General features: G+C 32.2%; 1 protein-coding gene across 2 annotated transcripts in view; it reads right to left on the reverse strand.

Moving 5' to 3' along the window:
- The window catches only part of LOC127700609 (uncharacterized), a 56863-nt gene continuing 38451 nt past the window's right edge, over positions 1-18412 (reverse strand). Inside the window, exons 5-7 of one of the 2 annotated variants that reach the window (XM_052204159.1) lie at positions 12049-12150; positions 9966-9996; positions 1-545 (exon numbers count right to left, since the gene is read on the reverse strand). In XM_052204159.1, the coding sequence (XP_052060119.1) occupies positions 464-545; positions 9966-9996; positions 12049-12150 (215 nt within the window). In that variant the 3' untranslated portion in view covers positions 1-463. The remainder of the gene's footprint in view (positions 546-9965; positions 9997-12048; positions 12151-18412) is intronic. The other variant, XM_052204160.1, reaches the window with a different exon arrangement.

Consider the following 18412-nt stretch of genomic DNA (forward strand, 5'->3'; position numbering starts at 1 on the left):
ATTCAAACAAGAAAAGGTGTTTAGCTAATTTTTTTTTCTCAAGAATATATCTAGTAATCGTAATTCAAATTCTGACATGTAACATCTATAAATTCAGAATCCAATTCCTGAAGAATTTGACACTTTATATAAATAACCAAAGATGTTTCATCCATACATTTTTGTTTTAATAAAAATTCTGTTAAATGTCTCCTGTACATGCTCCTTGTTTGAACTGATAAAATTTGTTCTCTGGCGCTAGCTATGATAAGTTAAAACAATACAAAATTGCAAACCTTTGTTCTAATTTCAAATTTTATTCATAAATCTTTATAAATAATAAAATAGTGCAACGGTAAAAATATGTTTCTTTTAATTTTTGAGGTATTGACTATTTATGAGATATTGTAAAATTATGTGAAATGTTAATATATAGTAGCGTATTATAAACAGCAGGAAGGTAAGTATACAAGTTGGATCAGCTTTATACAGTTTCGTACATATTGGTATCTGTTGTCAAATCATAAGCATGTTCTGTTGTTGTCTTCATTGTATCTTGGTATATTCTGAAAATATTGCCATATCATAAATGAATGCTTTCTTCTTCCTAAAAAGTGCATTTTTCACCTTTTATGTTTATAAACATATCCATAAACTATTATACCATATATATATATATATATATATATATATATATATATATATATGAATTGCATAGGATACATGAACTATGCACTTTGTATGTCCACTCCAATTTTTCAATGGGAAATTAATCGGACTGCCATTTGTCAGGCCATCAGAACGAAATGTTCAAACAATTTCGTTTTCATAATTACAACTTAGGTGGATAATGTTGGACTTGAAGGTTATACTATAAAAAAAAAATGTAATAAGAATATCTACCATTGACAGCCAAATATTGCTCAAGTGAACTTCCAGTAAATCAATCTATTACATGAGATGTATGTGTATTTCATATTTAATTTTGATTATTAAGGATGTATTCCTCTGACGTTTCAGTCTCGTTGAAATCTCGTTCTGAAATTATTTTCAAAACATGTGATACAAGTGGAAAATATCAATGAATTTAAAAAATATTATAACCAAACTTAACTCTGTGAAAAAATTGTGAATTTACAATAAGTAGTTTTTGAGTAATAAAATTTTAAAATTTTATAACTTATCAAGTCAGTCTCTTTAGCAAAAATGTTGAGAAAATGGGTGAGGGGTATAAAAAAATGATTTTACCAAAAATATGTACTTCCCATATCATTTTTTTCTTTTTGAATTTCTCAGATATGTTTTTTTTCAATCATTTATAAAAAAGCAGTTGAAATAATATGCTTTTTGTTCTAAAAAAAGAGAAAAATCCCAAATTTACAAAATTGACAGCATAGGAAATTTGAAAAAGCAACAAAATTTTATAAAACTTTCTTATATTAACACCTATCTATAATGTTTTTGAGTTAAATTTATTCAAATTGGTCCACTTCATCTTTAGTGAAAGTATGAAAAAAGTTTAATCGTGAAACTGTGAATTTTTTTCATAATAATACCCCAAAAATGGGTAAAAATTGATGAAAAATGGGAAAATCATCAAAATTGGGTACTTTCAAATGGCCGATGCAAACTAGAGGCTCTATGTCTTGGTCTATGTGCATATCAAACAAAGGACACTCTTCAATATTGTAGACGAGAATAGACTTCACGACAAAAATCTCTATTTTGTTGATCTTGTATTACTGATCTTTTAGTCTGTTTAGTTTCTCTCTATCGTCTTTAGTTTTTGCTCAAAACACAGAAGAGGGTTACAAAAATCCTCATTTAAGGGCAATTACTCCTATGAAGAGTGACAGTCTACTAACTATATCGGCAAAATTTGACTTTTTAATAGGTCTTGCCTTGCTGATCATTTTTGTGATTTAAAGTGTTCATTTATCTATTATAATTTAAATCATATAAGGCATAACGGTAAAAAAAAGTTCTCTCTAAATATCATAGTTTTTAAAAGGCAAAAATGAAAAAAAAGTAAAATTTGTCGTTTATTGGCAATAACTCCTAACAGTTTTGACGTATATGGACAATTGGTAGAGCTCATTATTCTGAACATTTTTGCTCATTTCAGATTTTCTCTATTTATAACAGTTCAAAAAATAATAGACAAAAAATGTATTTTACCCCTATGTTCTATTTTTAGCCATGTCGGCCATGCTGGTTGGCAGGTGGGGTCATCGGACACATTTTTACAACTAGATACCCTTATGATGATTGTGGCCAAGTTTGGTTAAATTTGTCTCAGTAGTATCAAAAGAGAAGATTTTTGTAAAAGATAACAAAAATTTACAAAAAATTGTTAAAAATTGACTTTAAAGGGCAATAACTCCCTAAGGGGTCAATTGACTATTTCAGTCATGTTAATTTATTTGTAGATCTTACTTTGCTGAACATTATTGTTGTTTACAGTTTATCTCTATTTATATTAATATTCAAGATAATAACCAAAAACGGCAAAATTTACTTAAAATTACCAATTCAGGGGCAGCAACCCAACAACGGGTTGTCTAATTTGTCTGAAAATATCAGGGCAGATAGGTCTTGACCTGATGAACATATTTATCCGAGTCAGATTTGCTCTTTATGCTTTAGTTTCAGAGATATAAGCCAAAATCTGCATTTTACCTCTATGTTCTAATTTTAGCCATGTCGGGCATCTTGGTTGGCGGGCAGGGTCATTGCACACATTTTTTAACCTAGATACCCTAATAATGATTGTGGCCAAGTTTGGTTAAAATTGACTCAGTAGTTTCAGGGGAGAAGATTTTTGTAAAAGATTACAAAAATTTACAAACAATTGTTAAAAATTGACTAAAAAGGGCAATAACTCCTTAAGGGGTCGATAGACCATTTTGGTCATGTTGACTTATTTGTAGATCAATTTGCTGTACATTATTGCTGTTTACAGTTTATCTCTATCTATAATAATATCGAAGATAATATCCAAAAACTGCAAAATTTCTTTAAATTTACCAATTCAGGGGCAGCAACCCAACAACGGGTTGTCTGATACGTCTGGAAATTTCAGGGCAGATAGATCTTGACCTGATGAACAATTTACTCCAAATGCTTTGGTTTCAGATATATAAGCCAACATCTACATTTTACCCCTATGTTCTATTTTTAGCCATTGCGGCCATCTTGGTTGACGGGCCGGGTCATCGGACACATTTTTTACACTAGATACCCCAATGATGATTTTGGCCAAGGTTGGTTAAATTTGGCCCATTGGTTCAGAGGAGAAGATTTCTGTAAAAGTAAACAGACGACGACGGACGACGGATGCCAAGTGATGAGAAAAGCTCATTTGGCCCATTTGGGCCAGGTGAGCTAAAAAAAAGTGCACCACCCTATGATTTTTTCTTCACCAATTATTTTTTTACAGTCATATAAACCCAAAAATCAGTTTAAGAAAAAAAGTTTAATTCTAGAAATTTTTGGCTCCTCTGAGGTGTACATCCTTAATATCTAATTCATGAATTTGACAAATTAAAAAAAAAAAACGTTTTTCTGTTTTTATTTTAATCAGCAACTCTAACTCTCAAAAACTGAAAGCCATTATTAGGCTTTAACGGTTCTTATGAAGGTAAATTCAAAACAAGTAAAGCAGAAAAAAATAACAGTTTGGCCAATAGTCTAAATGGTTGTTTTCATCGCAAAATATGAGAATTGATTAAACCATGAAAATATTATTCTTCATTGATAAAGGTTTAAGACTTTAAAATCAAGGTTGCATACATCTAAACAATCAAAAAATGTTCAGCGCTAAGCTTTCTGTGTGGTGTATTGTGGACTTTTTGTCTTTTCGTCGTCTTTTGTATTGTCCATGGCGTTGTCACTTTAGCTTCTTTTTATGAGTTTTGAATGTCCCCTTTGTACTATTCTGCCTTTGTTGAAAGAGTTTCTCTTTTAACACTGTACTACATACTGAAGATTTATACATAGAAATTCACCAATCAAATTGAACTCAGAAAAACTTTTTGATTGGACATAAACATATGTCTCGCCTTCATCGACATAATTTAATCAGATTAAAAAGAGGCCTAAATATATTGTACACTGTACAATGTCGTCTGATTTGCTCTTTCAAGGAATGTCTTTTTTTCTTTTCCATATTTTGACATTTTGTCTGAGTAGATCCGCATGGCGGATGATGCATGCATAACAGGCGACACTAACCCTGTCAACGCGCCCGGTCTTTTTGATTTCATGCAATTTATTGTTTTTTTGCTAACTTGGTTTGAACATCAATAAACTGCTGTTGCCCTTATATAAAATACATGTATGTATAGTTTAGGGTTAAAATCTGAACAGCTCAAGAAAATTGTAATCATTTTTTCGTTAAAAGGGGGAGTCGGTGGTGCTGGGAATTACTTTCGGGAACAAAACATATGGTACAATGAAAAGAATTTGTCATGAGTCTATGTCCATACGTTGTCCAGACACGCACTAGGTTTTGCCTGCAGGTGAAGGATATTGCTGCCAACATAATGACACATCATACACCAATCTGTCAACGTTCTGCACATAGCAGGGCAAAACGAAAACGCCAAATTCAACACCTGTATGCAAGATTCGTTCATCACATCTTTGGAGAACAAAACAAGACTCATCGTTGAACCAAATTCGGCGCCAGTTCGAGACACTCAGTGAACAACAGTCCAACAAATACATGCACGTCTATGTACCTTGGTCAATACTGGGCAAATGTAAAGTCTTCCTGGCCGAATTCCTTGTTGGCAAAGCCTGTTAAAAACTGCCTAGGTGACAATTTTCCGTAAATATATGGTACTAGCAGCAGCAGTTGTTGCAGTAACTGCTAGATTACGTATATGGCAAACCCAGATATACCGTTTTTTGGTGTGATCTAACAACAAATTTTCGATATGATAAATGAACAGTTTTTCGGCAAAGTAGCTCGAACCTTCATTTTTCAGGATTTGAAAAAATCTCTTGGCGAGTTGTAAAATTGCTTTTACCGGCATTTTGGGATCGGTTTCTGGCTGTTTAAAAAGATATACTAATACTAACTAGTATTTAGGGTAAACATCACAATTGGAATATAATATTAATTTGTCGTAGATGGGTTCGGCAATTCTTTTTATGCCCCCTTTGATCATATAGCTCGTCAAGTATTTCTACATTCCTTGCTTTAAAATTTTAGAGTTTGAGCGTTCCTGAAGATGGAATATCAAGAAAATTAAAGCACATCGGTTGCATCAAATTACAATATTATTTGAATTTTTCATTTTACCGTACATTTAGATACACTTGTACATGTATGTAAAGGAAATGTCTATAGTTTGGTGGGTTTCAAAAATGGGTAGACGTTTTAAGTTTTTTTTCAGATAGAAACTTTTTTATTTAAAGATATAGACTTTCCTATATACGATTTATTTACATCATTTCCAGTTTTAGACATGTTGAACGCATCTATCCCATCGAACTTGAATTAAGGATACAATAGATACAGTTAAGCTTTCCTCATATCTTGAAAAAGAGAGGCGAAAGATACCAGAGGGACATTCAAACACATAAGTCGAAAATAAACTGACAACGCCATGGCTAAAAAAGAAAAGACCAACACACAAACAATAGAACACAAAACACAACATAGATAATTAAAGACTGAGCAACACGAACCCCACTAAAAACTGGGGATGATCTCAGGTGCTTTAGAAGCGTAAGCAGATCCTTGACTTACATATAGAAATTGACATGAGGCTTGGTTGAGAACAAAACTTTATGACAAAAGTGATGATTGTGAACTTTCCATTTCTATACAGAAACATTCCAGCAGCTCCTGCATTTGTAGTTTATATCTCCCAGTTGATACGATATTTCAGGGCTTGCATTTCCTTTCATGATTTCCTTAATAGAGGTTGCTGTTCACAAGGAAGTTATTAAACCAAGAGTTCCAAGTGTTAAAGTTGAAATAATCCCTTCGTTGTTTGACGGGCGTCATTACGAGTTGGTTGACCGTAATTGAATATCTGTTTTACAGATGAGAGCGGATATGTTCATAATGTCGTAACTACACTCCTGTCTCCTTTACCCGAATGTGACCTACCGAATTAGACAAGGACGATATCTAACCAAGCGTGAAGTTGAAATCAATCATCCCTTCGAAAATGTAACGGACGCTGTCATGAGTTAGTGGATTGTTAAAGCATATCTGTTTCACAGATAACGACAAATATGTTCAAATTGTCGTTAGCACAATCCCATCCTCTTTTCCCCAAACTTGACCTTCCGAATACCAACTGGTTTGTACTTATATGAGCAACTCGACGGGTGCAACATACGGAGCATGATCTACTAAATTACACTTCCGGAGCACCTGAATTCTTCCCCGACATTTTGTGGGGTTCGTTTCATTCAGTCTTTAGCTTTATATGTAATGTTTTTTATACTTTTGTTTGTCTTTTAGTCTTTTTCGTTTTTTGACATGACGTTGTCAATTTATGAGTTTGAATGGCATTTTTGTATCTTAAATATCTCTTTTAAACATTATCTAAATCCGGAATCAATGGTTTCAATATTTCTCACACTTTCTTTCTGATAACGGAAGGTGTTTTCATATTATTTGAAAATTCATTTCAATGTAGGTATTTTATTTTCTGTTAACTTATACATTATTTTCGTGTATACTCTGTGATTGTTTTTACCATTGTTATTAACCTTTTTTTTTTCTTCGTTCTTTTCGTTATAATACATCAACGACGGTAATAAACACTAAATTTAATTTTACTTATTTACAGGCAACAGTAGTTAACAAATGCACACCACTATTATTATTATTATTATTATTACAAGGCATTTTAGGTTGCACTTTGTAAATACAGCCGTTTCACAAACCACGCCTCTTTTGGGGAGATATATAATATTCATAGATATTTTGTTGGTTTACGTACTGATTCCCAGATATGATCTCTACGTTTCATCTCATAGAGACATAACTTGGGAATGTTACCAGTATATTTACACATGGTTGCAGGGAATTTTGAATTCTGAGGGTCACCTAAAGTGAAGGTAGGGGTAGTACAGAACTTTAGTATAAGTTTAAACTCTTAGAAGTTCGGGGCATATAAATTTTGAAAATATGCCGCACAGCCCTATGTTTTTACCTTTGAATAAAATAGTAGTGAATATCAACATTCAATTCTAGGATATAATTTTTCACGAAACTTCATAGTAATAGTGGTACATTTTTAGCCGTAAAGGGAGTTCCTATGGGAAATTGCATTGTCTATATTTACAGAAATGCAACCTTATTTAACACTACAATTACTCTAAGCGCTTTACATATTCAAATATATACACAAATTCGTACATACACGAAACTGCAAAGTAAAAAAAAAACAAAATACGTTTAAAAGCATACACGATTTTCTCGCTGTGTTGAAGACCCATTGGTGGCCTTCAGCTGTTTTCTGCTCTTTCGTCGGGTTGTTGTCTCTTTGACATATTCCCCATTTCAAACTTCACCAAATTGGTTAAAAATGGATTAAAAGAATTATCAATGAATTAGTAAAAATCTCAATAATTATTATCTAAACTAAATAATATAAATAATATAAATACTATTCTGTTATCTTCAGATCTAAGACCGCAAAAACATGTCGGTAGTTATATGAGACACATGTATATCGTATGGGTCAACCAATTCGTGATAGTGACCGTACAACTCATGAATTACTGGTATCAATGTCAGTCAATATTTTAATAACTCTGTTTAAGCAACGTTTGTGTCAGGAGCAGACCTCTGCTACGCAGATGTTATGTAAATGCTCAGAAATATATACAGGAAGTTGATAATTACAGAGTTCTTGTTGAGGTCGTCTATCTGCGTTTGTATCGAGGAAAATATAAAGATATAAAGCACACCTTCTTATTTCGGTAGTATTCTTAATTTCAAATTTACTGGGATATATGAGACGCAACCACTCAAAGGAATGTCGGTTATCGATTCAAATGTTATCATTGTATCGGAAAATGAAATTGAAGATTTTAGCAAGATGTTTTTTTTCTTTTTGTCATTGAGAAAAAACTGTATGAATTGGAATATTTACTGTCAGTTGAAACACTAATCTACCGAACTAAAATCTATTAAATTCTTGATAAAAAAATGTCAAGCGCTTTCATATCATCAACGTTGTTTTTATAATATTATCAATGTCGTTCTTCGCATTTAGTAAGATTTTTCATGCACGAAATCAAGCATTCTCATGCGAGAGAAAGGCGGATTTGTCATTTTCTAAAATCTCATTTTTCAGGAATTAATGATGTAGGGTATGTGTGAGATTCCAAGATTTACTACGAATTGCAATTTCTATAGTCAGACCTTCCAAATAACGATTTTTACATATTAAAAAATATTGTTTGAGACTTTAAAAAACCCGTGTGCTAAATGCGTAAGGTATTTATAATATATTAGTATTCATACCAATATTTTTACCTGTCGCAGGTTGATAATGGTAGATAATGATTAATGACATATAATACATTTTGGAACGGAAAATATTTACACTCACTGCATGCTCTACCAATGGACGGTAAAATAAGGGAAAACTCGAGAGGAAATTCGTTCATCAATCTCGGAATACAACAATAGTGGCGCACATGTATATTTTGAAATTAAATGATATAAACCAAGAAAATGAGACATGCTTGTCACCGGGGTTCAAAAGCCAAACAAGGACAAACAGATAAACAAATCTTCTAAAATAAGGCCACAGTAGTTTATCGATGTTTAAATCTCGTATATCGATGATTCACAAGCTTACGCGTTAACCCCAAAACAGCCTTAACGTTCTTATATCACCGTTCATCTGGGAAGGGGGTGAGTTGTTCACGCTTTGTTGTCAATATAATGGAATTTAAGCGACTGTCATACAAGTGAGAGGTTTAGCTAGCTATAAAACCAGGTTTAATCCACCATTTTCTACATAAGGAAATGCCTGCACCAGGTCAGGAATATGACAGTTGTTTTCCATTCGATTGATGTGTTTTGAGCTTTTGGTTTTGCCATTTGATAAGGGACTTTCCGATTTGAATTTAACTTGGAGTTTGGTATTTTTATAATTCAATTTTTTTGTAGCACTAGTTTTTTTTTGTGTAATTACATGTGTAACATAAAGATTTATAGTCCAAATGAAATATCTAAACCATACAAATGGCTATTTTGCATATGGTTTCATTAAATACTAACAGTGCATCAGTCCCGACTAGTCCAAATGAAAAATCTAAACCATACAAATGGCTATTTCGCATATGGTTTCATTAAATACTAACAGTGCATCAGTCCCGACTAGTCCAAATGAAAATCTAAACCATACAAATGGTTATTTCGCATATGGTTTCATTAAATACTAACAGTACATCAGTCCCGACACCCAGCCTGAAGTAGTAATGTTAACGAACGATACATATTTCGCGTCTGATGTACACAATTTTAATTCTGGTATATATGATGAGTTTATTCACTACATCCATGCTAATGAAGAAAAATGAATACGTGATAAACATTTATCACGTTTATTGCCATAAAAGCGGGAGGTTTGGCATGCCACAAAACCAGGTTCAACCCACCATTTTTTTCTTAAAATGTCCTGTACCAAGTCAGGAAAATGGCCATTGTTATATTATAGTTCGTTTCTGTGTGTGTTACATTTTAATGTTGTGTTTTTGTTGTGTCGTTGTTCTCCTCTTATATTTGATGCGTTTCCCTCAGTTTTAGTTTGTAACCCGGATTTGTTTTTATCTCTATCGATTTATGAGTTTCGAACAGCGGTATACTACTGTTGCCTTTATTTATAATCACAAAAACTAAAAGTACCTAAATAAAACAGGCACACCGTTTTCAAATGACCATTGAAGAAGGTTGTGATGTTTTTATAATTAGAAACCAAATAAATTGATTAAAATCTTACCTTTCTTTTTTCCACTTTATAACAATTATACCTGGAATTATATAAGATTAAAAAAGGAAGGAATGATAACAATTATCACTCTTTTCTCTCTATTCAAATTTAATAGATACAGTCGTACTGGACATTTATGAAACCAAACTAGCATTCAAGTTGCCCTAACGATTCTCTCGCGTAAAGCTCGTGATGTGGACAAAAATCATAATTAATTTGTTAACGCACTTTGAATGTAAAAAAGCCAAGGCTCCGTGTTGAAGACCGTACTTTGACCTATAATGGTTTACTTTTATAAATTTTGACTTGGATGGAGAGTTGTCTCATTGGCACTCATACCACATCTTCTTATATCTATGTATACCAAAATGTCATTATTTATTACGAACTTGGTACATATTTAACTTTAATTGCTTGTTAGATGCCAAAACATAGATGTGAGCCGTGTGGATACAATCATTCCCGACTATAACAGACCAAAATAGACAAAAAATGAAATTATCTTCATGTAAATCCCTTGATTAATGGTAAAAACGTAAAATAGTAAAATAAACAGTCGTTTTGCAAGAAAACAGTTAAACTAAAGAAAAAGTGGATTTGGAAACGATAACCAATTAGCGACTGACGTCGCACATAGATTATCGGTGACGAATCTATATTTCTTATAAATTCTCTGTTACGTACTTGAAAGATTATACATCTGAAAATGAGTACAGGAAACGCTTTACCTCTATAATAACGGTATAATACTAGTAAATCACAAAAGCCACAAGTGCAAGCAAAACATTAATAAGTATACCGTATCAAAGAAAGCTTGAAGTTACACCAAGCAAGCTCTAATTATTTAACCTGCTGATATGAAATTTATCCATCATTCATTCTAAGATTAAAAGATAACTACTAAACCTGTTAGCTAATAAATTATATATTCGTAAATAACTAGGTGTTAATACCGCTTTTTTGTGTAACTACTACATGTGGAAACTTACTTCAACAATATTCATCTATAGTTGTGATAATTTAGGGTTTGAAAAAATCTACGATTTCTTTATCCCTGCTGTATTTATTTAGTTTTTTTTTTTTAAACTTTCATTGAAATCTGTGATGTCATAGCAAACACACAAATATCTAAACAACTTATAAATGAACACTTATTAAGAGGGAGCCATCGACATATCATCATTAGAAGAAGAATAAGAAGAAAAAATAACAATTTAATCTATTTTGTTTAAGTCATGGATATATGTGTGTGATTAATTTCAAGAAGTTGTTTGTTTTTATAGTGATTAAGATGATAACTCAATGTTGACTGCTGTACCCCTATTTTTGACATTTTTACCTATTGTGTCTCTTTGTTTTGTTCACGCATCGTTGTCAATATAATAGAATTTGATGAGATAAAGTCAGAGGTTTAGATAGCTATAAAACCAGATTCAATCCACCATTTTCTACATAAGAAAATGCCTGTACCAAGTCAGGATTATGACAGTTGTTATTCATTCGTTTGATGTGTTTAAGCTTTTGATTTTGCCATTTGATAATGGACTTTCCTTTTTGAATTTTCCTCGGATTTCAGTATTTTTGTGATTTTACTTTTTACTATGTTAATTAAAGGTGGAGATGTCGAATAAAATTATGAGACAACAACCAAACATAACAAACGAAAATAATATTTGATCTTTGATGGATAGTTATCTTATTTGCAATTATACCACATCTCCTTACTTTTTATTCACACTATAAGCAGCTGTATGTTTGACTTACTTTTGACCTTCTTGTAGATTACGGCTACACTTTCTGATTTAGATATTTTTGTATTTTAGGACTTAAATAGTTACAAAAGGCGTTTTATGTTCATACTAAAAGGTTCTATAGTCAGGCTTGGTATGGGAAACATGTTTTGAATGTGCTTTCAAAATATTTTTTTGGCATCTTTTAGGTCTCTTAATTTTAAAAACACCATGCTCTGGAAAGGTACAAATACAAAAACAAATATGCATTTATGTCAGGTGATGGGTTCCTAATGCCTTTAGTATGAGGCGTATAAAGTGTGTGGCTTTATAACGATCCAAAATAGAAAATGTGTACATACCTTTTTTGTAAAACGTTACTGAGATGATGAATCCTATAATTACCACTGCTAAGAGAATAATCGTGCAACCTAGTAGAAGTATCTCCCTTTCTGATGAGCATTCTGAAAGTGGTAAAGTGATGGATTTTAAACGACGTATCCGTGTAAAAATGCTTATGAACCTTTTTGCTAGTGTACTTGATTGAAATGGGTTGTTTTGAGATATAAAAACACTAGTTTGACTTATTATCATATCGATGGACTGATGCAGGCAGGAACCCTGTCAGTGTTTTCAAATGTAATTCATATTTTGGTGAGGAAATTCGTGTTCATGGAAGATCTTTGATCCTTTACCTTATATTATTGTGTAAAAAACGGGAGAAGGAGAGCTTCATTTATTATATTATTGGAAAGACACCTATACTATGGAACGCCATCACTGCATATAAAAAGAAACTACTATGACATGATGCAAATGTTGCTTACATCATGTCAAAACACTTTTACTTCATATTAATTATCAATCACTTTATCTGAAATCTTTATCATTCGGTATGAAAAAACTGTTACATGATTTGAATACTTCATTACATGATGTTAATTCTTCATGACTTGATGTGGTTACTTCGTTATGTGATATGGTTACTTCCTTAAGTTGTGTGGTTGTTTCATTTCCTGATGTGAAAATTTCATTACATGATGTGAACATTTCATTACATGATGAGAAAATAAAAACATGAAACATGATGCGAATACTTTAATATATGATGTGAATATTGAAGTACGTAATACTAGTACTGCATATACGTGATGTCAAATGTCATCTCTATGATATTAGTTCTTGTGGCGAAAAAAAACATGAAAAATGGTGTTTTCACCACGTCCGCAAGCTGGTCATTTTTAATGAGAACGTCAAACTTTTGTGTATTTACAACTGGGAGTAATCCGGCTTTACAAAACCAATAAGGACTAATCAAAATATTCATTTTCGTTTTAGCAGGATCCGGACGTAAGGGAACGACTATTTGATTTTGAGAAGGGAGGAGGGGGAGCGGGGCTGGTAGATTTTAGAAATATTCTAGCATAAATTTCATGTTAATTAAGAATAAAATATACAATCTCACCATATAGTGGTTGAAATTTGTTTTTTTATAATATAAAAATAAGGAGATGTGCTATGATTGCCAATGAGACAACTATCCACCAAAGTTAAAATGAAGTGGATGTAAGCATATAGGCAACCGTACGGCCTTCAACAATGAGAAAATCCCATACTGTATGGCTGACATGAAAAATATTAAACAATTCAATTGAGAAAACCACTTCATTTTAACTTTAGTGGATAGTTGTCTCATTGGCAATCAAAGCACATCTCCTTATTTTTATATTATCTATATAGTTTGAAATGTTTGTTTGTAACTCTAGAAACCAATTTGCCACTTAAAGCTATTCTGGAGAGAATTCATTACTTGTCGTTATATATGTTGTATTTTCTTGGTATTATTTTGGATCTGTTAGGGGCTACCATTTGATTCTGAGGTGGTGGCCTGGCAGATTTGTTCGGATCAGAATATTTATTTTCCAATTTTTTCGTGTCTAAAAAATTTACAACCGCTATATGGCGAGATTGTTTATTTTATTCCTACTTAACATGAAAAATATTAAACAATTCAATTGAGAAAACTAACGGCCTAATTTATAACAAAACAATTTACGAAAAAAAAATATGACAGACATGAACCAACGACAACCACTGAACTACATGATCCTGACTTGGGACAGGCATATAAAGAATGTGGCAGAGTTAAACATGTTTGTGAGCGCCCAACCCTCCCCTAACCTGGGACAGTGGTGTAACAGTACAACATAAGAACAAACTATAAAAATCAGTTGAAAAAGGCTTAACTCGTCAGATGGATACAAATAGAAATACATCTAACAAAAACACAGAGTGGACGTGGACGAGTACTTATACATCCCCACAACAAAAAGACACTAAGTACAGATCTGAGAGTACTCGAAGTTACTGACAGCTAGTTCAAAGCCAATAACAACTAGTAAAAATCAAAACATGTATCTAAGAATCAAATATCAATCAGTACACATCCAACATTGTAGTATCGTGAAAGTACATATGTGAACTATTTAGTATGGTTTTAATTTACTGATAACGAATAGATAAATAAGTTACAGTTGAGCAGGAGATTTAACAAAAGATCATATGAAATAATTGAGTGATAAGGATAATTGCTGTCACATTAATTAGCACGTAGTGAAATAACAAGTCAAATGTATGTGAATGGTTTATATATTCACCGCAGATTCAAGTCAGAACAAACGTCGAAAAATAAGGAAGAAATGTATTTAATACATACAATGTAACATTACACCACCCAGCGGAGTGACAACCCAAAAGAAAGAAAAAAGTGGACATTTGTGTGAAAGAAAAACAAGCTACTCTAATGAAAACAATTTTTTTTTGTGGAGGGAGACTGACGATTCGTGCCAGATTGCCAAATGCCAAATTGTCGAATCCCAAATTGCCGAGTCCATATAGCCGAATCCCAGTTTGCCGACAGTTTAGTATTTTCGGATTTTTACTTGACATTCCCAGTTGTCCGAACCCATATTGTCGAATCTAGTTTGCCAACTTTAAACTAGATGCTATCAGGAGCCTGCCTTGCTCAATTAGAATAAGTAAGCTCTAAGTAGTCTTGTTATTCAAATTAGTGGACTCCCCATGCTGATCATTTCTAGAAAAACAATGATCGGCTATCTTCAATAGTTTTCAAGATAATAGCCAAAAAATGAAAAACTTGATATTTCAGGGAGCATCACTTTTACGGTAGTCCGATTTTGCTGACCATTTGAAGACATGTAAAACTTTTCATAATGATAACTTTTGCAATACGATTGATCAGCTATAATTGATAGTTTTCAATATAAAGGTAACAAACAGAAAATGGAATATATCAGCGATCATAATTCCTAGGAAGGTAGTCCTATTTTTATGAAAATGTTCAGGCAGGTAGAATTTGTTATGATAATCATATCTGCAATGTTCAATAAAATACAAGCTATCGTCTATAATTTTCAAGATAATAAAATATGCCTCCTTTTTTCTTTTAAATGCCCTTATGCCTTTTCTTTCTATAAATACATGTATGGTAACGTCAGAGAGGTTCCGTGTTCTTATAAAGATGTGTTGAAATGATGACGTGTTCACATAACGTCACACCGGTATGTGTTTCTTACCACGTAATACCTATTTGACATTACAATGTATATCTTTTTTTCCAATGTTATAGAAATAGGACATGATGACATTTTAACATCGTGTAATGAAATTTTCACATTAGAAAATGGAACAACCCCATCACGTAATGAAGTTATTACATATTGTTATGGTAACCACATCAAGTAATGAAGAATTAACATCATGCAATGAAGTATTCATATCATGTAATAAAGTATTCGTATCATGTAATAGTGTTTTCAAACCAAATGATAAAGATTTCAGATAAAGTAATGGAGAATTCATATGAAGTAAAAGTGTTTGACATGATGTAAGCAACATTTGCATCATGTCATAGTAGTTTCTTCTTATAAGGCAGATATGGTGTTCCTAGACACCTGTCTGTTGTTGGAATATGTATATTTACTCCTGGATGTCTGTTTACTTCAATATAAATAATTTGATATTGCATGTATAGCAGGAAGTGCTGACTATACAGAGGCACTTGTGTTTTTTCGTAAATAGTTCGTGTGATTTCCACTATCGTGTTTGTTTGTTTGTACCTTGATATGTTAACAAACATAGGTAAGTACTGAAGTTGGCATGCTTTCTTCTATATACGGTTTGGTCTTATTCTCACGTGACTGTCGAAAGTTTGTGCACATTTTCTCATGAATGTCTTCATCTTTATGTTTTTCATTAGTAGCAATTGATATACGTTCTTTTTTTATGAAACAAAGTGGAACCAACTTTTTTGTCTTTTTAGTTTTGAATGGGGAATACTTGTGTAAAGGGTAGAAAAATCAATGTTTCAAAAAGTGATTTTTAATTCATTTTTTATATCGCTTGATCACCTTATATAAAAAATATTCTAGTGACGTGGTATAATACCGAAAAGCGAATAATTGCCAGATACCTTCAAAACGTTTAATTGGAGACAGAAATATATGCAGAACCCTGTTTATTTGGCAAGGATAAAATGTGAAAAGACATCAAGAAGGTTTGATTTCAAATACAAGGTATTCATTTCTATTTAGATTCTTGGTCATCTCATTTTATCGTATTCGTAAATTGTCATTTGATCGAAAAGACACCTTGATGAGGCACAGAACTATACTTGGGCTATTTTAAGGCTTGTCATTTTGTAAATATAGTCAAAGACATTATCATGACCGCTAGATGTAATGGGTTGCTCTCTCATTTTTGTATATCCGCACTTATCCTTTTGCTACTTCCCTAATAAAAAGAGGAGCGTACATGTAATAGAAAATTTTAGAATATCAATAACTAGTTAACAGCTAATTCATTCAAGATCCTTTCCTCATTTATCATATTTATATCATTTGACATTCCTAGCATTAAACAACTTGTTCTCTTCTAAGTAAATACTTGTTGTACAATTATATGACAACAAACTGATGTACATCGCAAAAACAAATGCTAGAGAAGAAAACGAAAATTAATTTGTAAATACATTCTAAATTATAAGAAAGTTTCCTAAAACTGACACCATAAACATTCCTGTACTTTTGGTGAAAACTCACGAAAGATACCAAGGTTATATTTCAACAAGCCAGAAGCACATTTTGTTTACATAGGACTCATCCATGGCTCTAGATAGACATATGGAAAGCAAAAGAAATAAAGTAGTTGGAAAGTATTGAAAACCAAAAAGCCAAAAAGGTGTGCAAAATCAGACTTCTATCATCTATGCCAGGGCTAGAAAATCCTACGTAATTCGGGTGATTTTTACGCTGTGTAAAAAGCAGCTTAACGGAAATGGCCGTCTAAATGATATTCGAAGTCAGCATAGAACACTGAGCTGGTGATATCCTCGGGGCCGAAACTTCCACTATCGGTTGCATAAACACAGAGGTTGAAAAAAATAATTGTAATAAATTTTCTTATATCCTTATAGCTCAATCCATCTTATAAGTGTCACATATTTTTCATACATTGTGTTTGGTAATGTATTATGTGATTTCACATGTTTCATTTTAAAAAAAAATTCAAAAAAAGATGTGACAAAACTAGTATTAAAAAAGTTTTGAAGTAATGTAATGTAGAAAAATGTTAAATAAAGGCAATAGTATTATACCGCTGTTCAATAGTCATAAATCGATTTAACTGAAACAAATCCGGGTCACAAATCAAAACCGAAGGAAATACATCAACTATAAGAGGAAAACAACAGAACAACAGAAACACTGAACTGTTACAAAAACAAACGCCAACATACATAGAAACGGACTATTTGATAAAAAAACTGCCATATTCCTGACTTGGTACAGGATATTTTAAGAAAAGTGATGGGTTGAACCTAGTTTATGGCTAGCCAAACCTCCCGCTTACATGCCAATGTTGAAAATACCGCTAAAATGAAAACATTACGTGACAGGAAAACAGTCCATTAAAATGCAAGAACACTCAGGACAGAGAAATACATATATACATAATATAATAATACGTTTCAACATGTTAACCACAGAATAACAACGAACACCTAAAATTAATTTACGACAGTACATAAGTACAGCACAATAAAATTATAAACTGTCCGTCAAACAAATGTAACAACGCCACAAAAAGTGACGTCACAGGAAAATTTCTAAAAATAGAATATAAAATTGGGATTAAGCTTGTAAAGGCGTTATTTGATGTATTTTCTAACAAGAATATTAATATAGAATTGTGTTAGTAATGGTGTAATTATTTGTGCATTAGGTGGAAATTTAACAGAATTATGCATAAACAATTTTCAATATATAGGTGATAAATATTTTGTATCAGTCTAAGTAAATAATTTACATATTCTATGCAAATCTCATGATTATTTGTCGAGAATATCGACAGATATAAACAGTACATTCCTCATACAAGCGAACACAAATAAATAAACAACAATTCAAAAAGAAACGAGACAAAAATACAACGTCGAACATATATACTGTTATGTTATTTCTCAAAATGTTTAATGACATCTATAGACTACTATTTTATTGTCTTCTGCAGTCATAAACTAAGTCAAGCAAGGTCTGATGGACATTGCTTTCTTTATTCATAATTTAATAGCTATACTTAATATTTCAGTCATAGTGAGAAGAAACTGCGTAAGAAAACCAGTATATATTTCTAAATTCTAAATCACAA

Source organism: Mytilus californianus, unplaced genomic scaffold (assembly GCF_021869535.1).
Source record: "Mytilus californianus isolate M0D057914Y unplaced genomic scaffold, xbMytCali1.0.p SCAF_5, whole genome shotgun sequence".
NCBI classification, from domain to species: domain Eukaryota; kingdom Metazoa; phylum Mollusca; class Bivalvia; order Mytilida; family Mytilidae; genus Mytilus; species Mytilus californianus.